This window comes from Phocoena sinus, chromosome 9, assembly GCF_008692025.1.
Source record: "Phocoena sinus isolate mPhoSin1 chromosome 9, mPhoSin1.pri, whole genome shotgun sequence".
NCBI lineage: Eukaryota > Metazoa > Chordata > Mammalia > Artiodactyla > Phocoenidae > Phocoena > Phocoena sinus.
In genome coordinates this window covers 95,648,172-95,669,795 of record NC_045771.1, presented here as the reverse complement: position 1 = coordinate 95,669,795, position 21,624 = coordinate 95,648,172, and the positions used below count along the sequence as shown (strand labels likewise).

Here is a 21,624-nt window from a genome sequence, read left to right as displayed (position 1 = left end):
TCCATTCTGTTATTTTCTTCTTCAGTCCTTGACTCACCCTACTAAATGGAAGGTTCAAATTGTCTTAAGTGGAAAGAGTTTATTAATGTATTGGTCTTACAAGCAACCTCTCTCGGTTTACTAGTTAAATGAAAACCACATCTTTGGGGCAAGAAATTGGATGGAGGCCATGTGCGTGCGTGACTTGAGGTTGAGATGTACCGAATCTAGATCACGCTGCTGTGTGATCTTCTGGTAGAATTAAATAAAAGGCATTAAAAAAATTTATAGCTGCCTTTTACCAGCTTTATGTCTGATTTTTTTTCTCTCTCTAGATGCTTTGGCTGACATGAGTTTTGAAGTTCTGCCATATTCACTTATCAGCCTATGGCAAATGCAGTCCTACCAGAGTGAAGACGAAAGGCCCAGAATTAAAAAAAAAAACAAAAAAAACCCATGTGCTACATAAGAATACCCTACCTTTTAAGGAATTGGAAGAGTTACCTTTATTTCCCTTACCCCTTCCTTGCTCTCTCTCTCTTTTTCTCTGAATGTGTAGAAAAAGGTTCAATTCTTAACTTCTTTTTGTTAGTCTTTAATCCATCAATTGTATGTATATCTATTTAACAGTCATCGATGCTTTCCAAAACACATCTAACATGACAATTCAACATCTCAAGGTGGGCCAAAATGTTTGTTGCCGTATTTCCAATGTTGTGGGTATCTCTGTAAACTACGAATCACTTTGTATTTCTCTCATCTACATGGGCTAAATTTTCATCTCCACAGCAACTCCCATGAGGTGAATATTAAACACATGAAAAATCTCAGGCAAGTCTGGGGTAGGGTAGTTCCTATCCGTTTCTCTGGCCCTTTATCTGTTTGCATATTTTCATTCTCCTTGCTTTAGTGTCCGTAAGAAGGACACCGTCCTTAAATTGATGAATAGCAAGATAATCTTCTTCCTTGATAACCTGGCAACAGTAAACAGGGGCTTAAAAGAGTCAGAACCAGCCCCTGGCAAAAGGCTGTCATAGGTGACTCCCCTCTGTCGCTCACTCCCTTGTTTGTCACCCCACCCTGGTTTGGAGCTGTGTTTTCACTTTGGGCGTCTTGTTTCTTGGGGTCCCCTTGCCAGGGCCCACATGGACACCCCAGTGTCCTTTCCTCTGGGGCTTGATTCTAATCAGATAGATGCTGAGCTGCCAGCCCTGGAAACAACATCGCTATAAGACAGTAACTGCAAGTCCCACCCCATTCATTCAATTATTTATTCATCCCCAGAATGATGCTCTAGTACCTGTGGTATGCCAGGCAGAAGAGGTGCCAGAGCTCGCAAGATTGAGCCCCTGCCCTCTAGGAGCTTATATTCTAGTAATGGAGATGTACAAGTATATAGTCCATTAGTAGTGTGGGTAGTGTGAGAGATACCCTGTAGGTGTCGGGTGGGGAGGGAAGCAGCCTCAGAGGATGGGGAAGGAGAGGGCTGAAGGCGGTCCCTTTCACTCGGAGCCCTTATTCAGGCCCGGAAGTTTGGGGTTGGTTGTGTAGACCCCTGAGCTTCCTGGAAGGTTTGTGAGCAGAGAAGCGACATGTGTTTCTAGAAGGTTTTTAGGCATTGGAGTGAGAATCATCTGGACTTTTAACATTGCTTCGGTTTTCAGAAATCCCCAGAGAGTTTGCTTTTGCACTTTCAAAATTAAGTTTGAATGCACGCGATTTTAGGATTCGCAACATTTCCATTTCCCAACGCTTTTGTGTTTTCTTCTGTGGTTTGAAGCTTCTTTGCAAGACTGGGTTTTACTTTTTTGATTGAATTTTTCAGAATGTTAGGCTGCTCAGTAATTTTATGGAATCTACTTGCTCACTTTTTTCTTTTTGTAAATAAAATGATTTATTTACTTACTATTTATTTTTGGCTGCGTTGGATCTTCATTGCTGCATACAGGCTTTCTCTAGTTGTGACGAGCGGGGGCTTCTCTTATTGAGGAGCATGGGCTCTAGGCGCGCGGGCTTCAGTAGTTGTGGCACGCGGGCTCAGTAGTTGTGGCTCACGGGCTCTAGAGCACAGGCTCAGTAGTTGTGGCGCACGGGCTTCGTTGTTCCGTGGCATGTGGGATCTTCCCGGACCAGGGCTCGAACCCGGGTGACCTGCATTGGCAGGTGGATTCTTAACCACTGAGCCACCAGGGAAGTCCCTACTTGTTCACTTTTAAGGGGACTTTTAGGTGTTGCTTTCTGCGATCAGCCTGGCAGAGCACATAAAAAGTTCAAGACTTGATACCACCAGTAACTAGATTTCAATGAGACTAGGCCTAAGCATGGCACAAGTGGGGAAGGAGAACCCCACATGGACCAGCAGTGTATTTTGATTTAATGACATGATAAATTGTCCAGCTCATTTATATTTCATGACCTGATCATTGCAATTAAGCTAATTTGTGACTTCTGCGTTCTCACTTTTCATTGTTTATGTGGAGAAATGATTCCATATTTGGGTTTCAGGAATATGTATTTATGAGGGGGATATTTTAAAAAGTAATTGAATAAAAATCCTCCTAGCTCCCATGAACCTCTTGATGTTTTTGCAAATTATTTCAACTCTTAAAACCTTCAAATGGAACAAATAGCAAGACACTTCACATTGGATAAGGAAGTATTTTACCAAAACTTTTGGTGGTTTCTGTGGTTTCTATAGTAGGGTTTTGCTTAAAGCCAAAGATTTGCAACTGATTTGCTCTACCTGTCAGGAGCTGCAATCTATGAGTAAGCTTTAATTCCTTCATCATTTCATTATTGCTTTCTCTTGCACTAAAAAAAACTGCTCCTAGAATGTGGAATTTTACTGCATAAATCTAAACCTGTTTTTAGATTTCTTAAGAAATGCATTGAAACGTGGAAGTATGCAACCATATTAAAACACCACCTTTCAAAACTTTATAGTGCAAGTGTATGTACAGGTTTTTTTCAGTGATTGTTTTCTGCCCATGCTATTAAATTAGAACTTACATTTTTGCACACACGTTGATTTTTCACCCCACAGTGAATTTCAGGTCCATCCAGATAGACCCATGAAACGAATTTACAAAGGCCTGGGATAGATATTCACATTTTGGAGCCATTCAAATGTATTCTTTCTTTATTCGTTTATTTGTTTGTTTATTTATTAAAGTGTAGTTGATTTACAATGCTATGTTGGTTTCACTTGTACGGCAAAGTGATTCAGATTCTTTTCCACCATAGGTCATTACTAGATGTTGAATATAGTTGCCTGTACAGCAGGTCCTTGTTGTTTATCTGTTCTATACATAGTGGTGTGTATCTGTTAATCCCAAACTCCTACTGTATCCCTCACCCCTTCTTTCCCCGTTGGTAACCATAAGTTTGCTTTCTATGTCTGTGAGTCTCTCTCTGTTTTGTAAATAAATTCACATTCAAACGTAAGATAGAAAAAGACAAGTACACAAAGGTTCCTTGAAAAGAGTGGGTGGAAGTTTGTGTTGAAGCATCAGGGCAGAGAGGAAGCCATTAAATTGGCCAAATGAGAATTCTTGGAAACCTTACAGACAAATTCAGGAGTCAAGTGCAAGCTACAGAAGGTCAAGGAAAAGAGATGCTGGGGTCAGGAGAGTTTAGGATTATTGCTCGGTGGTTCTGGCGTATGCAGAAGAGAGATGGTGCGTTGGATAGAGGTGGTGTGGGGTCCAACGAAGACTTTGTCGGAGAAAGGTTGAACAGAGAGAGGCAGCTACACGACAGAGGCAAGTTGGTGATGCGGATGAACGTCCCTTGCCGGCACCGGGAGGGGTGTGACAGTCAAGGGTGAGCCTGGAAGGGCACTCTTTAATATGGGGCAGACGAGGAGCAGATTGAAAGGAAAGGCAGGTTCCCGGAGATACGCACCTGTCTTGGTTTTATTCCGAGTAATTTATGAGGCCCTTGGCAAGGCAGACTATGGCCTGACTCTTATAGAAAGGGGTCAGTACCGCACAGAATCCGTGTTTGGATGGCAGATCCGTAATTTGTGAATACTGCCATTATTGGACAGGTTTGTGGTGTAGCTTTGGAGATGAGGTTGAAAGTGTAAAAAAGTGTTTGCTTCTTCCTCTTCTGGGCCACGCCTCCCCAGGAGTCCAGAGCCCATAATGCTTAGGAAGGAAGACAAGTAAAGATGAGCTTCCTTTACTCATTGCTCTGTGAGGCTGGCTGCTTGAGAGCCCAGGGGAGGCAACTTCTCTGTGGCTTGAAGTCGCAGTGGTTGCGAACCTTCTGTTGAATGAACTGAGAGATGCATTCATTTTATAGGGAGGGGATATTACATTGGCTGGCTGGACCATACTAGGATTTTTCTTCCTTTCCCTACAAATGATAGAATAGACTAAAGAGACCCAATAGAATTAGTAAAATTGTCCAGGACAATAAAAGTGCCTGGATTATATGTTTTGGTTGCTGTTTCCTGCAGCCCTTCTTGAGAGCTTTAGTAGAACTGGACCAGACAACGAGAAGAGGATGGAAGGATTTTTATCTGAATGGCTTGGCAGGAAACGTAAAGGTTTTCTGCCAAGAAAGAGGAATTTCCACTTGTGTCAGCAAGATGTGAATGAAAGAAGAAAGAAAAGTGCAAAAAGAAATAAACAAAAAATCTTACAGGTGCCTTCAAACCCCAAGGCGCAAGGTTTTGGAGCTCCAGAATCATCGTCAATACTGTGCTGTTGAGTTGAATGTATCCCCGAGGGGTTAGAGGGAAGTTGACCAGCCTCTTTGAAAGTCTGAATTAGAGGAGACTCAGCAAAGACTTTCCCAAACCGGATCTTGTCCAAACCTCCTTCAAGAATGTCTGCCTGGTCTATACGCCCACACCCAACAGCTGAACAAGCTCCTTTTCCTTTCCAATAGCCTCCTCCCGACATTGACTTAACTGTCCATTGGTCTACAGCACCAACCCTGTGGCCTGTGTTTCTCTTCTCAGGTGGTTCCAAGTCTAGAAAAATCGCAGTCATAACGGCTGCGAGGGCAACAGCCATTCGTTTTTACTGGTCTGCTTTGCTGGGACACACAGACACCTTGACATGGTTGCATCGGTATGAATCCAGTGTAGAGAATGGCTGGCCTGGGCCAGTTTGCATGCTTTGTGTCAACTCAAGCAACCCTATACCCCCCTGGATGCAATTTCTCACACAAGTTGCCGAAACACTTTCTCGGAACCCTGACTGAATTTGCTTTTGCCTTTTGGTTGGGAGATTCCCAATTTGGTGGGAACAGGAAATCTCCAAGCTTGCCGCTTGCAGGTTCCTCCTCCATCCTTATTAGCAAAAATACGTGCCAGTCTGGGTCATCCTGCCTTCAAAAACAGATCAGTAGGGATTATATCTGGCTCAGCAGAGGGCACGTTCCCTTGTATTTAAAAAAGACACATTAAGTAGCTTGATGTGTGGGAAGTGACCTGTGTCACCTTCAGCTTTCAGGGAGACTGTGGCACTTTTGACCGACGTGTACGTGTTTGGTTTGTGATTGTTCTGAAAAGAACAAAACTCAAAACAACTGCAGACACACCCTAAATTGGATAAGGAAACCGATCTTGAATCACACACATCTCAGATTTTTTATTTAAAATTCATTACTTACCACAGTGCTTAACACACTGAGAGAGGGAAAAGTCAGGAAATGTTTTCTACCTTAAGGTTTATGAGAAAGGCCCAAATCTTCTTTTCCCCGCCATATAAATTGTCAGGTTTAGAATTATAGGGAACTGATTTGATCGCCAGCTCACTGACCTGTGACTTTGGGGAAGTTCATCTCTCCAAGCCTGTTTCGTTCATCTGTAAAGTAGGATGATGTTAGTACCCACCGTAAGGTTTGGAAGCATCAATACTATTGCTTTGAAATGGTGCTGCCTTATTTTTGGTATGTAGTTCTCAGGTGTGCTTCATTGTTTCACTGATGGGGGGTCCTGAGATGGGCAAGTCAGGGGTTGGCACACTTTTTCTGGAAAGGGCCAGCTAGTAAATATTTTAGGATTTGTGTGGGCCCTTCGGGCCCTCTGCTCTTATAGGGATAAAGCAGCCATAGACAATAAGAAAATGAGTAAGCCTGGCTGGGTTCCCGTAAAAGTTTATTCATGGACACTGAAATTTGAATTTCATATACTTTTCACGTGTCATGAAATATTCTTCCTCTTTTGAATTTTTTTTCAGCTATTTGAAAATGTTCAGTCCATTCTTAGTACACAGGCCATGCAGAAACAGTCTGTGGGTGTAAGTTGCCAAGAATCATCCTAAGAGAATTTGCCTGATCATTTTTAGTATTGTTCAGGGAGAAACAGCAAATGTATTTCTTGGGAAGGTTCAAGTGTCTCAAGGCATTGGTAGCGAACCAAGCAGAGAAGAGATTGATATTTTCAATGCAAATTTCAAGCAGGCATACTTTGTACATGTTGATTATGGGCCTGATCCAAGATACATTGAAAAAGTGGGTGAAAGAGATGGCCAGTTAAATTATAGGTCATTAACTTGGATCCTCTTTCTGGTTGTGAAACAGCGATTATTCTCTCCCCAGACCTCCAGCCTGGTGATTGGTGATGGCTCATTTTATATAAGGGGAAGCAGCAGCCCAGAGAAATCCTGTGACTTGCCTGACGTCCAACCAGTGTAACAGTAGAATCAGTCCTGGAAACTTAGCCATCCACCTCCTGACCCAGGGCACTTGCATCCCACTGTCCTGCTTGGCACGATTATCAAACAGATAATGAGGAGATTAGTGCTGGTACCCGGCACTCATAGATGCTATAATTTATAAAGGTCCTTTTCATATTTTGTTTAACCCTCAGGAAACCCTGGCAAGTGAGCAGGGCAAGTTTTATTTTCTGCCCGTTAAGTGAGGCAACTGACAATCTGATACAATTTAAGTTACCCAGGGTCACACACCCACGAATGCTAGAGGCAAGTCCGGGACCTAGGTGTTCTAACTACTTTTATTATATACCATGTTGCCTTATTATATATACGATACAGCACTTGATGTCATTAATATCCAAACATTAAAAAAAAAAATTGAAAAATAAATAACACCCTGCCCTGGCTCCAGCCCCTGGCAGTGATTTTTAAGTAGAGGTTTGTGTTGTGAGAATTTTTTTGCTTTCAGAATGCTGCACGTGCCTCTGTAAAACGTTGAATTAAATGATTTGATTTTTGGTAAGTGGCCCATGTACGTTTATTATTGAGTTATTTTGGTACTTTTTGCTTCAGCTCATTTTGGCTAAACAAAGCACTGCTGTATTTTTGTTGCATAGCCCATCATTAAAAGAAATTGAAAAGACGCGTGTTAGTTTGCATAGTGCACGGATGGAAATCTATCTGGCACTTTTAGGAACGGTCACAATTCCTAATCGTGCGTTTTAAGGCGTCTGGTTTTGTTCTTGATTAAAAAAAAAAAACTTTCTGAAATTTGCTATAATTCGATAATCGTCTTTCTTGGGGGAGAGGGTCTCAGCTCACTGTGACCCTGGTTTTATTGACTTATGCAGCATTCCCTTCCAGCCTGTGGGAGGGGAAGTATACTCTGGGGCCACATGACGGGCCTTTCATTTGTTGGTAAATAATCCACGCAAAGCTGCCCCCAAGCGCAAGTTTTCCCCTCTTTTCTATAAGCCATATGCTTCTTCAACCATTCGACTTACGCCCCTTTCCATAAACTGCATACAGCTTTAACTGTTGGCACTATTGTTAACTTGAACACAAACCAAATACTCCGACGGCTTCTGGCATCTAAGTCCGCAACACAATCCCCCAGAAGATGGTGGTAAATGTTCCTTTGCACAAATAGCTGTTCAGAACCTGGAGACCCTGGATAACAGGTCCTTTGGTTACAGACTGAAGTCTCCTTTCCTGATAACTTGTATAGGAAGAGGTAGAATAATTTTAACAATGACGATCATCTTCACCTATACGTATAAGGAAATGACAAGAGAATCAGTGCTCAGCTTTCAGAGACTTTACGGTAGACACTTTGCAGGAGTCACTCATCATTGATTATAGATGAGAAAGTCCCCAAGACCTGGCGCTGAAGGATGGCCTGAGGCGGCTTGCTTAAACTTATTAAGCCTCAGGGTACTTACCTGAATAACTGGGAGGATGGGACTGAGTACCTGGTAGACTGGTGAGCAGCCAATGGGATTAATGCCTTTGCACTGGGCACACGACCTGGCTTTTAGTACAAACTCAGGAATATGAACAACAGCCGTGGTTTAATGATAATTTCTAATGCACTTTCCCTTTATACCTTTCAGGGGGTGCCCTGGTGAAAGCTGAGTTCCCAAGTTTAGCAGGAAGTGATGTTAGGGCATTTTTGGTACTTGTTTGGAAGACACTCGTGTATAGGTACAAAATAATTTAAAAGTCGCATGATTTTAAATAAATGAATTTATTGACATCTCCATAAATCCCAGCGTCATTGTAAGGTGTTATTAATGCGTGTAAAAACAGCCTAGCAGGCACTTACAGTCTTAAGAGGTGGGATGAGTAGTTTAAAACAAGACTACAGGAGATAAACTTGTGGGATAATTTTTCAATATATGTGTACTTAATTTGGACTTCTCTAGAGAATTATTGTGAAGGTCATACTTAGGATAGAATTAAAACCAAGAGTAAAAGAAATCGGCTATATCTGCAGTCTAAAGTGGTTGGGAAATATAGAAACATAAAGGAAAAATAATCCATAGAAATATTTTCATGCTATCTTGGTGCGTTTTTTAAACTTAAGAAAATTTGCATAGAAATAATTATATATTTGTCTTCCTCCCTTAAAAAATTTGGAGGCATGGTGGTCTAGTGGGTGAGTGGACTCTGAATTCCAGTTCAGGCTCTGCCTCTTTCTAGCTGTGTTTTCTTGGATAAATAAGCCTCAGTTTTTGTATCTGTATAATGAGAAGCACAAAAGTATTTACCTCATAGGATCGGCACGTAACATCTTAGAACGGTACTTGGCATTCAGTAAAATCCTTTCCTTATGCTCATTAAAATCCTTGATTGCACTGTATTTAATGATATAATATTCCATCCTATCATAAGATGATGGACCTTAATTTTGTTACTGAGTTTTCCCTACTGTAAATAACACTGTGATGAATATCCTTGAATCTACATTGTCTTCTTTTCCGATTTTTTTCCCTTAAGATACATCCTAGAAGTGGGATCATTTGATACAGCCGATGATGGACATATTTTAATAGTGTGAGAAAGTGACTATCCCTTTGTATCCTCCCTAACACTCAATATTATTGCTTTTGCAATTTTACTGTAATATTCCTCATTGTTTGGGGGTACAAGCTTTATTAGCAAAGGTGTGTAAGTTCCTTTAGGGTAGTAGTTAGTCTCCAGTGTAGCAGAATCCAGTCTGCTACCTGTTTTTGTACAGCCTACGAGCAAAGGATGGCTCTTCACATTTTTCAATGTGATGTGAAAATTACATGAAATTCAGATTTCCGTGTCCATAAGTAAAGTAGTGGGACACAGCCACGTTCATTGGTTTATATCTTGTCTGTGGCGGCTTTTATGCTCCAGCGGAGTTGGATGGTTGAGAAGTTCGTAGACGTATGCTAGGGCATTGATTAGAATTCAAATTCAAATTTCTTTTATATTTCTGGACGCTGAGTAGAGAGGTCCAACAGCTAGATCTTTAAGTGGGAGCTTTAGAGTCCGACTGCCTGGGCTCCAGGCTCTGCTTGTGAACCGTCTGTGTAACTTGGGTAAGTTAACCCAGCTTCTCTGTACCATAGTTTCTTATCTGGCAAATGTGCAGAATGACATTGTCTTTCTGATCAGGATACAGTGAAGAGTAAGCAAGACAGGTGAAACCCTCCCTATGTCATAGTAAACAAATGTTAGCTGTATTTCACTGGTACATGGTTAACGGATTTGAATTGGTCGGAAGAATGAGTGAGACTAAAATTACTTGTATTTTGGAATTGTGGATGAATTTGGTCTTTTGTTTCCTTAATCGCTTTTATTGGGACTTCTTGAATATAAAAATGCATTCCCCTGGCGGTGGGACATTAAGTTCTCCTGAATGTGTCTGGAAAGCTAGCAAAAGGGCAGAAGAAAGGTCTGACTGTGTCCTGGTTTCTGCTCTCATGCAAAGGATAGTGGGCGATTGTTGTCTGCCCCGTCCAGTTGGTCAGAGGAGGGGAGAGCAGCGGGGGTACCAAAGCATCCTGTCTAGGCTGTGACCATAAACATGGGCTTTGGGGGAGACTAGGCTTTGTGACCATTCCTGCTTTACTCATAGTATCTGAGCCATTCCTGGAAAGTGTTTCCCAAAGTTGCAGACCTTTGTGGCTAAGTAGCTAGAAGTAGGCTGACCTCTCTAGTAAAAGCGTGAAGAATCAAAACGTGGTATTTTCATTTGGATTTCTCGAATGCACATTTCATAACTAAGGGCAAAGTGGGCAGTGGCTAGGGGGACCTTCTGTGGTTAGAAACCTGACCCCGGGCAGCCCCTGGCCTTGCCCGGAGGCTGGGTCACCAGAGGCAAGCGCCCTGGCACCATCCCTAATCTTGTCCCAGCGCGGGTGGAGCCTCCAGCTCCTTTCAGTACAGTAATGATATTCGCTTGATATTTAAATGTCCTCTCTGGAGGGTCTGATTCCTCCCATGGAGTAAGCATGGTCTTTAAAATGTTATTAAAAATATAATACCACCATATGCTCAGGCTTTCTTAGTACCCCGCCTTCTAAAAACAAAAACCAGGCAACGTAAACACACCAGATGAAGCCAGTTAAATTTGTGCTCACCCCTGCAATTTAAAACATGGTGGAAAAGTTAGGAAATGGGACTTTGATGTAGGGACGGGGACAGGGTGGGCGCGAACCTGGGAACCACCATTCAAAAGTGCGGCCAGAAGAAGCTGTCACACACACAGATTTTTTTCCTGCCTACCTTGAAAAGAAGAGCAGGAATTCCCTGGAGGCCCAGTGGTTAGGACTCCGCGCTTCCGCTGCAGCGGGCGTGGGTTCGATCCCTGGTTGGGGAACTAAGATCCCGCAAGCCGCCTGGTGCGGCCAAAAATAAAAAATAAATAAAGGAAGAGCAGGCCCTGCGTCCTCCTGCTGGACAGGAGCTGGGGTAGATCTCCAGGGCGATCGATAATAGGCTTGGTCCCATTGGAGGATGCAGCTGGCAGCAGCAGCCTGGACCCTCTAGCCTCGTGAACAGACATTTCACTCTTTCTGTTATGACTGTGGGTTGCAGATGTCATTATGGAAAGTTAACTGCTCAGGTCTGTAGGTGCAAAGCAAGGAAGAGGGACTCTTCATTCTTTGCTTATGAAACACTCAAACTGGGGCTTCCCTGGTGGCGCAGTGGTTGAGAGTCCGCCTGCCGATGCAGGGGACGCGGGTTCGTGTCCCGGTCCGGGAAGATCCCACATGCCGCGGAGTGGCTGGGCCCATGAGCCGTGGCCGCTGAGCCTGCGCGTCCGGAGCCTGTGCTCCGCAACGGGAAAAAAAACAAACACTCAAAACTAAGTTCTCAAAGAAATCTCTAATACTTAAATGTTCCTGAGACTGTTACTCGCAGATAGGCATAAATGCACTATTAAGCAGAAGGAAAAAAAATGGGGCCCTCTTGAGAATTTATTGTACTGCCTTTGATGTCACTAATTAACTCACTCTGTGTAAGCAGCGACTAGCAACTAATAGCAGGCTAATAGAAGAAGCTTCGTGACATTTTAGAATTCTTAATGCAAGGAAGGGTCTTCGCGAGCTCAAGGAAAGGAAGATCTCTCTTTTATAGGAGGGCCTGCCAGGACCCTCAGGGGCCTGTTGTGGTCTTTTTTTTTTTTTCCTCTTCCCAGGTACAGGTGGGGCTTGACTAGTGCTTTCTGTCCGGAAGTTGGAAAACTGGTTCGTAAGGCTGGGTTTGTGCTGGGTGATACTGGAGCAGGTCACAGCGACTCTTCGCTGTGCGCATCATTAACGCCGAGAAGCATCCTCCCAGAGGTGGGCAGGGGTGTGGACCTCTGATTGGTGAGGGTTCAGAGAGAGGCACAAGGAAAGAGAATGAAAACCCTATAGGCCACAGGGCATGCCTGGTGAGGCCTCATATGTGAAGCTGATGGTGTGATTGGCTCCTGATTTTTCAGATGGCAAGGAGCCCTTATTGTATGATCTTTTTAAAAAGGCAAGAGGCTGCTTGCTCTCTGCTGCCCTGGAACAGCCATGTCAGGTTTGCCCTTCAGTTTATCTAAAGTCTCATCTTGCTTTCTCTCCACTCTCTCTATCCCAGGAGCCCCTTTTGAAGCTGCGTGGAGCTCTGTAAGCTGAGTAGTAGGGAGTGAGGCCAGAAATCGCCTTGGGTTCAGTTCTAACCTACACTTGGGAGCAAATAGTTTCTGGTGAAGGGCTGGTGGGATATGGGTCAGTCTGGACTATGTTTTGTACTTTGGCGAAAAGAACTCTAGAAATGTTAAAACAATTATGGCATTTGTACTACTCTGATTGAGGGCGTTTTGTACTTTCTCTCCTTCCCCCTTGGGATCTCCTGGTTGACGAAAGTGGGAAGAGAGAGCTACCCGTTAATCCTTGAGCCCATGATCTTTGAGGGAGGGTTGCCACTTGAATTTCTCCAAAGCTTCAAATCCCCCGGCAGCCCGCTCGTGTTGCAGGCCTTGCAGTCAGTTTAAAGGTTGCAGACAAAGCGGAGAGCTCTCCCCCATCCATCTGGGCCACTCCCTCTATCATCACTCATTGTGAATGGGAGATGTATGTGTAGCCGCATAAGGGCGATGTCTGACCCCAAGGACATTGGAAATGTTCTTAGAGAAGGCATTGTTTACTCCTCCCCTTGGAAGCCAAACTCTAAGACATTCTAGGGAGCAGCCTCTGGCTTAGGCATCACTGCAATCAGGATGGAAAGAGGCAAGATTCTGCTTATAAAAACTACAGGAACTTCCCCCCAGCCCCCAACTTCCTGGCATAATTCTACAATGCTTACGAATGTACTTAGCCTCTTCTCTTTCATTTCTGATCTCTCTTTGGTCAAAGTCTTAGAGAGAATTCTGAAACAGGGAGGCGAGGACTTGGGTTCCACTGGTTTTTATTCAAAGAAAATCAGAATGTAAATAGCCACAGAAATAAAAGCTGACAAGATGCAACCAATGTATAATAGGAAAACATGAAATAATGCTCTTTCCAAACACAGCCAGGCAATTTCCTGGAAGGAAAGCAGAAAACGATGCTCTGTTTCTTGCTCAGAAGAGGAAACTGGGGCCCCAGGCTTGGGGGAGCACATTAAAAACTGCAGTAACACACAGATGCCATTGGTTGAGCCTCAGCGTGTGAAAGGGTGTATGTGTGTTTGTGTGTAGCCTGTATAGGGCATATGTGTGTCTTCGTGCCTGTGGGGATAAGATGCTTCATGGTACTAAGACCCTGAGGTTGGACGTCTCCCTGTGGATTTGTCACTGGGACCCTCTGGGTGCTTCCCAGGAGTAGACTTATGTTGATAAAAACTTAATAGGAGAGTATCAAAGGTTTGAAAATGTCTGTGCATCAAAATGTAATTACTTTTTTCCCCCTTTTATGGTGGTTATGGGGGTGGAGGCTGGGAGTGCATCCAAGTTCCAGGTATCATTCCCCAGACCTGCCGGAGAGCAGACGTCTTGTCCTGTTAACAGGACTTTGTGGCCTCAGTAAGGCGTGGCTGGGATTCCTCTTACATCACTTACTCATCGGGATGTGGCTGCCTGTTTCTGATTAGGAAACTGGACCTAACACCTTGTCCTGCTGCAACAGTGGGTTCTGGTGAGGATCAAGTGAGATGATATAAATGATAAAGCGGTCTGTAGTGGAAAAGGATTATTTATTTTATTAAGGAAGGGGGTGACGTCTGCTGGTGAGGGGTCAGGAATAGCCCTCTACGTGTTGATGGAGCCTCAGCCCTGTGTTTTAATCCATTTGAAGACGACTTGATTATATCGTTCAGTTTGGAAATGATGAGGTTTCACAAACGCAGACCTTATTAAACACGGAAATATTATTTTCTTGTTCGAATCCCATTCGCCTCGAAATCTTTTTCGAGTATGCAGTCTTTCCCCCCCCCCCCCCCCGCCCACCCTTAACATTTTGTGGCTTCTGTCCCTCTCCCCAGCCGCCCTGTCTCTTGGGCTCACTGAAATCTGAGTGCCACTTTTCTTGGAAAACCTGATATTCTGACTTCAGTTTTGTAATTTAATGATGGAGAGTTTCCTTAGTAAACCAAATTTAGAGTCCTAGAATGCTTATCTTATATCCAGACCTTGAACATAAAAGGCATTTTATACCGCAATTGTTCATTTAATGAGCAATTGCAGAGTGCAGGCCGGTTAAGGGATTGAGCTATATGCACTATTATTGCAAGAAGTATTCCGAAATACCAGAAATAGGACGTAAGCTCTGATCAGGGAGACTGCGAGCACAATTACCTTCTTTTCAAATCCTTCTGTGACACTGCAGGAGGAAAAAGGACTTTGAAACTTGAAAGGAAAGAGCTTGCTTTCAACCTCAAAAGCTAGGAGGAAAGGGCTCTGAAATTTGCTCTGAATTCCCAATTCACCATTAGCCTGTTTCTTCCTTTAGCCTCAAGGCATTCTCCGCTTTTTGAAAAGATGTTAAGAAATTCAGTCACAATAGAGAGCCTAGTTCTGATGTGTTTCCCTCGGTCCATTGAGGTCTGGGCTCCAGCCTTTGTGTGCAGTGAATTGAGCTGAGCATCTAGCTGGTTGGAGAGAGGTGAATGAGCAGTTGCTGTGCAGTGGCGAATTCTGGCATAGAAAGAAGCTCCCCCTCTTCCTTTATTTTCCAGCATGCATTCCTGTACAACCCTTGCTAGTGGCCATATGTGGCATCGAGCCTGTTCTTAAGTCAATACGGGATCCTTGGTTTATTGCAACTCTTGTTAAGTTTGTCTTGTAATTGAAGCTGCTGTTGACCTTGCTTGGGGACCGTTTGTAAAACCGTTTATTTAGCATAAACTGAAATAATAAACCCTCCTTCTCTCGGGCTGATTGTGATAGGGTGACATTAGTTTGATTTAATGATTAGCCAGCCTGACCCTTCTGCTGGAGAGAGCGGGCTTGAATAGAGAGAGTTCACTCCGAAGCACTCAGAAAGAATACTAATGAGCTTGTTAAATTTAGCATGGCTCCAACCACTTTTAATTCCTCTAATGGGAGCAAGCACTGCCTGGGAGAGGGAGAGGGCCAAGGCGCAGGGGGGCAGGGAGACACCGAGAATGTTCCTCGAGGGTCTGCACCGCTAGAGAAAGCCCACCAAGAGAAGTTTGCAGAAAGTAGCTAGCCAGAGCCTGGGACGAGTTGTAAGTATTTTGTTCTCTTTTGCTCTGTGTCTCCTGTGTCTTGGGGGAAGAGAGGAGTGATGCTTCTAAAACGGGATTTCAAGGGACAGCTTAAAATCCGTGTTCCTTTCAGAGGTGAGCACGTGTACCTCCCGGGAGTTCCTCATCCGCTAATTCGGTCCGGGGGACAGGAGGTGTTCCCAGTTAGTGATGCAGCGTAGGGTTTTACGTTTCTACCCGAAGAATCCTCTGAAACTGTTCTTTCCATTCCGAGGCCAAAGAGCACTTGTTTCCTGGGTCGCGAGGAGAAATCGTCCAGGAGTTTGTGAGCGTCCACAGGCGTGTGTGTTGAGTCCTGCTTCAGGCAACACGATTACTTCCTTTAAACCTTCACTGTGAACGGTCTCAGCAGCGTTGGCCACGAGGCCACTTTTGAGTTTGGAGGGTCTGTGGCACTAAGCGTGTCCCATGCCGTGTGGGTTGCCTTTGGAAGAGCGTGGAAGATCTGGGACAGTTTCTAAAGTGAGATGCAGGGCAGCTCTCCCTAGGGGGTTAGGAATTCCTTAACTTCCACAGATCTACAGAAGGCAAGGGGGTCCCAAGTGGGATCCCGATGACAGTCTTGAAAATAATTTTCTCCTGAAGCTTTTAGGGAATTGCATGTCTCAGTGTGACCCCCGAGCTTGCAGCTGTTGGACGGAGAGAGGCATGAACAGTCGCCTTGTGTTTGGCTGTTCACGTCCATTGGCAGATGCTTCTGGAGGACTAGGCTGTTTGCTTACATTTTCGCAGTCGACTTCTGCTTGTTGCCATGGTGGACAGTATGTTTCTGTCAATAATTTGGCCTGGCGTAGCCTGTCTGCTCTGACTCTCAAACTTTATTGAACAGCTCGGCTCAACTGAGCAGGATTAGACAGCTCTCGTCGTTTTGGCTTGCTGAAGTGGTTGCTAAATTTATAAGAGCAGGCAGGAATATTGCTCGGAAAGTTTCCTTTCCACTGGAGAGTGCATGCCTTCAAGCCTCTGAGCTGTTTGTATTCTGGGGCATGTGTACTGTCAGGTTTTCAACTGAATGCCCCTCGGAATCAACTCGGTCCACGAGATGAACTTCATGAAATAATCGTCTGCTGGAATGTTCTGGAGGGGGAGGGGAGGCGAACATTTGGGAGCACTGACTCTTGTAAAAGTCAGTCTGATGAAAGGTTCCACGTGAAAAAAAATTCTGGCCTGCGTTGTACTTTACTAAGGGAATTCATTCTTGTTTTCAGTATTAAATGTTTGAACTTTGCTGGTTTCTTGTTATAATTTGATATTCACGCGTGTTGTGTTAACTCTCATGAAGAAAATAATTTTTAGCTAAAACGTCACCGCCCCCCTGCCCCGCCCCGTTTCCACGTTCCCCGCCGCACGACTTCCTTCTCCCACCCGTGGGGAGAAGGTGGGAGGGCTGTGATCAGACCATGCCAATTACTCAGGGATTCGCGAAGTTGCATTCAGATGCTCATCCGTGGAGGCATAGTGCCGAAGAAACTCACTCTGTTATAGGGATGCAGTTTTAAGAGAAGAAAAGTTAATTTCTTCTGGGAAGATTAAGTCAAGGGAATCCTGTTTTAAACCTGGAACAGATTAGTAGGGCTTGGTTAGTCATCTTGCCCAGAGAATGCTAATTATGTGTCACAGCCCCATTTGATAGGGGCGTTCTGGTTTTCCAGATGAAGGTGCATTCTGCAGAATTTGCCCCTCAGCGCTATACGGTTGGAAGTGGGAATTTATGTAGGCGCAAATTAGTGGAAAACATGACTTTGGTCATTTGTGCATTATAGGAATTTTTATAAAACCGACTAAGAGTTTTGAAGTGTTTTTGACACCCTTCTGCTTTTACGTCACTGCAAACCCTCGTTCTATAGCCTGCAGCTTTACTGCTGATGAAGTATGGGAGTGGCTTAGGGCCTGAAAGTATTAGTCAGAAGGGAAAATAAAAATGTAGGGTTTTTTTTTTTTTTTGAGTTTGTTTTTAAATTAGCAAAAGCACGGTTGGAATTGCTTTTGTAAAGATCAATGGGTGAAAATGTGGGATTGCACCATTTTCTTTTTTAGTAGTTACTTGATAGATTAAACTCATAATTTATCCCATCATTACAAGGATTTTGGGGTGAGGATCTGCACAGAAGAACGCTAGAATAATGTTTCACGGTTATCCAGCAGTAGTCAGCAAAATTACTATAAAGTCCAGAACATACCGCATTGCCTATTCAGTTTTGGAAGTCATTTCCTAGGCTAAAAAACATATATATATATATATATATATATATATATATATACACTGCTTATTTCTTCAAGTCCCAAACATAGGCAGAAAACTGAGAGTTTCTACTGGCTTTAGGTAGTTCAAATGATTAGTCATCACAAAACAGTAGTTGTTACTTTAGTTTGTATTTTCACGCTCATTCAAATTCATAGCTATTCTTCTGAATTTGTCAAAAGAGCTGTGTAACTGCTAAAGCATGCTTGTTCTGTTTTTTTTTAGAGGGTCTCAGTCAGACATACCTGCTTTCTGGGATACTTTGAAGAGAGGTTTGTGTATTGAGATTAGATGAGTTCAAAATCTGCTCATCTAAATAGTACAACAGTATTATTATTTATACCCAAATATAGTTTTTGTTTTGAGAATCAGGAACAGGAAACAGCTTTCAAACGAGGTGTCTAAGCGGTGTCCCAACAGCTTGGTTTCTATCAGCACTTGTCTGCCAGAGCACAGTCTGTGGATTAAACACAGAGCTTGTGTGGGCATAGTTTAGAGTGTGTGTATGATTCTAACAGATGAAGCGGTCCACTAGTTGTGGGTTCCGATCGCCCGTTCAGTTTGATTTTATGCCTCGGCTCTTTGATCTGCTATTACAGAAAGGTCATCCAGTCACACTGGCAGAGAATCATAGTGGACAGATGGAAAGTTCTTACAGATGAAAAGGAGAAGTATTAGGAAGCTGGCATTTCAGCAAGCCATTGCTTACATGTTGGAAGTGATGTCTGGAGCCCACCAGAGCATGGATGTAGATCAGTGTAGCTGATGCCCTCCACACCCGTAGCCTCACCCCGTTTTCGTCTTAGCTCTCAGCTCTGCTCTGTGGGCGGAAGCAGGAGGTGTCCTGCAAGGGGCACTGTAGGTTTCCATGATTGGCATCTTTATCCCTTGGAACCAATGGGTTTTCTGTCCCATGTCTGGCCCTGTTTCATCTCTCAGTGGGTCACAAATCTGACTTAAAAAAAAAAAAAACCCAAATCACAAAAACTTTGGGATCGCTTTCTAACGGGTCCTTTTCTGAGGAACAGAGGTCCCTCGCTTCCTAGATCACCCAGAGGCCTGGCTTCCTCAGACCAGGGGAAACTGGACATCCACAGCCCCAGGCTGGCGAAACTTCCAGTTCCATGTGGGACCCGCGGGGATACTGGAGAGTCCCCGCTGAGCCTCCCTGGCAGATTCGGCTGGAAACCGGGGATGAGAATTTGCTGACCCCCTACATCTCAAGTGAATAGGCTCATTTCCTGCCCGCCTTCCTCCTTCGATTTGTATCTTGGACCCTCATTCATAAGCAGTTTTGGCTTGAGACTGTCCCGTCGTGGTGTAGCTTTCAAAGTTGCCAAGAATGAGAAATAGGCTTCTTTTGCGGGGGTAGATGGATGGAGAGGGAGCCCTAGTTGATGGCTGCTCACAGAGTTTCCGTTTCCCTTCCTTCTTCAGAGGATGAAAGTCCTGGACAGACCTATCACAGAGAGAGAAGAAACGCAGTCACCATGCAGCCACAGAGCGTGCCGGGGCTTGGCAAGATCAGTGAGGAACCTTCGACATCCAGTGACGAGAGGGCCTCGCTGATCAAGAAGGAGATCCATGGGTCCCTGCCCCACCTGGCCGAGCCCTCTGTCCCCTACCGCGGGGCTGTGTTTGCCATGGACCCCAGGAACGGCTACATGGAGCCTCACTACCGTAAGTGGTCCCCTCCCCATGGCACTTGCCGTAGGAGCCGCGGCAGGCTCTGCGTGTGTGGGCGTGTGTGGGCACGTGTCTGCATGCGCTTAATTAATGAGGTATTTGGCACGTATTAATTTATACAAATGGAATTTATACAAACGTTTAATTTACTGTCTGCTTTACTTCTTACTTCTGCCACATCCTGTCCATTCTTCTTTTTAGGGAAAGCCATTTCCGTGCATCCCTAAGCAGCTCTCAGGCCTCGGAGGGGGTTGGAGGGCCGCCGTCAGGAAGGTGTCCATCTGTGGCTAATCCACGTGGACCTATCCCGGGAACTAGAACCAGGTTTGCTCCACCCAAGTAGATGCTGCTAGAGGAAAACCGGTAGAGGGGGGCAGTTATTGAAGTGGGAGGCATTAGCAGATGTCTTTAACAGCAGCCATTCCCCCTTTTCAGTGATTTGTGTTTGTTTGTTTTTTTTGCTTCATTGTTGAGGAGGAACAAACCTCTTCTAACCAACCGAGGCTGAATTCCTTCCTATGGAAGATTTTTCCATGTGTCCTACCTTCTTCTGGAATCAGCAGACCAGAAGACCTCGGAAAGCTCCTTTTCCATCACTCCGAAAGTTTAAGAAATTAATTAGGGCTCCGCACACACCTATACAACGGTTCTCTCCCAAGGCAGAAACGTAAAGGAACATATACAAGGGTTCAGTTTATTTCTGGCCTGGTTCTAGTTAAAAGAAATGTAATTCGGTGGTGGAGTAATGAAGTTCATATTGAGATGCTCAAGCTTGCAGCTCTTGATTACAGATTTATCACCTTGCCAGGATACAGACCTGCTCCGACTCCAGATGGACCATCGCGCTCCAGGGAGGGGGGACTGGTTTGCGTTTCCCTTTTTCCACATCGTTCAGAAATTTTAGCGTTTTAAGGCAAAAGGTCATTAGCCAGATGAATGATGAGTGAGGACAGCTGATTAGTGCATGGTTTTTGGCTCAAGAAAGTGCCCAGGATAAAAGCTAATTTCATCCCTTCATTAGTTGGCTTGAAGCAGAGGGGAATGTTCACTCATCAGGGTGCAGATCAAAGAGCTTCACACAACCTTAAGTCTCAGTAAATGCTCCTTCTTCCTCCCCCCAACGAGAGTATATTGTTGGTAAGGATGGAAGATACAGTATTTTCTTCGGTGGAGGGAGATTTCTTTTAAGTGGTCAGAGGCATGGAGGAAAAGGTTTGACGGCTTCTTGTTCGCTTTTAAAAAAGGCTACAACTTCTCTGTTTAAAAAGTGCTTATCAGCCCTGTGGCTACCGTTGTTACTTTTACAGATACAGAAATAAGGAGGAGGTGTAGTGTGTATGTTCCTTTCCTTCCCTCTTTAGAGGTTTCTTTCATTTTATTTGATTTCTTCTTTATTTTCGGAATGAGAGTTCACAACAGTGTGGGTAGGGTTTTTCTCCGAGCACATTCCTAAATTTTCTACATTGTGTGTTTGTGGATGGGTCTGCATTAGATCTCATCCATGCAGAAAATTGGAGGGACTGTACATACTCTCGACCTGTGTTAATATTCCCGGAGAGTGCGCTTACTTTTGAAAAAAGATCAAGTCCAGATTATTCGCCACACGTTCCCTGTCTTGTTTTTGCCCTTCCATGGGAACACAACTTTCCAACTTTCCCCATCTCATATTTGTGTTGTGTTTTCGATTCCAGATGCCCACTAATTGGTGAGGTAGTTAATTGGTCAGGACAGCTGCCCGAAGTAGGCAGATGACTGCTAACTTTCTGTCTGTGCCGTCCAACTTGCAGCTTGCTCTTGGCCCATTTGTTCTAACGGTTTGCCCATTGAATTCTCTCCCCGTCATTTGAGGGGCCGGGATCTCTGCACATCTGAGGCCCTCATCCCCTCTCGGTGGTCCGTGTGTGCAACCCCCCCCCCCCCCCCCCCCCCCGCCCGGGCCTCCAGTGGAGTACGAACTAGTCCGGGGCATTGAAGAACTCTTGATGGCTCTTGGAACTGTTCACGGTCACCTGTTTAAGGGACATCGCACCCATAGTTTGGTTATGCTTCAGCTTTTCCCACTGCATTTTCAGATCACTGTTCAAATCGCACGGTAATTTATAAGCGAGGTAGGTTGTCTGTCACCAAATGGCAAGTGCCATTTTGACCCACCCTCTCAACGTACTCACTCAATTGGACATGAATAAACGCTATCGTTACATACATCGTATGGATGGGGAGACCTAGGGATTATAGCTCAGCAACCAGGGCACTCAAGTTCCAGCCTTGCCGCCTACTGGCCGTGTGACCGTTGCCAAGTAGGCTTGTGCTCTCAGGTACCTCTAAGGATCC

General features: G+C 44.4%; 1 protein-coding gene across 1 annotated transcript in view; it reads left to right on the top strand.

Annotated features, from left to right (window-relative positions):
* GLI3 (GLI family zinc finger 3) overlaps positions 1 to 21,624 on the top strand; it is a 280,972-nt gene that overhangs the window by 73,468 nt on the left and 185,880 nt on the right. Inside the window, exon 3 of the mRNA XM_032644011.1 lies at positions 19,045 to 19,287. Coding sequence (XP_032499902.1) covers positions 19,045 to 19,287 — 243 coding nt within the window. The remainder of the gene's footprint in view (positions 1 to 19,044; positions 19,288 to 21,624) is intronic.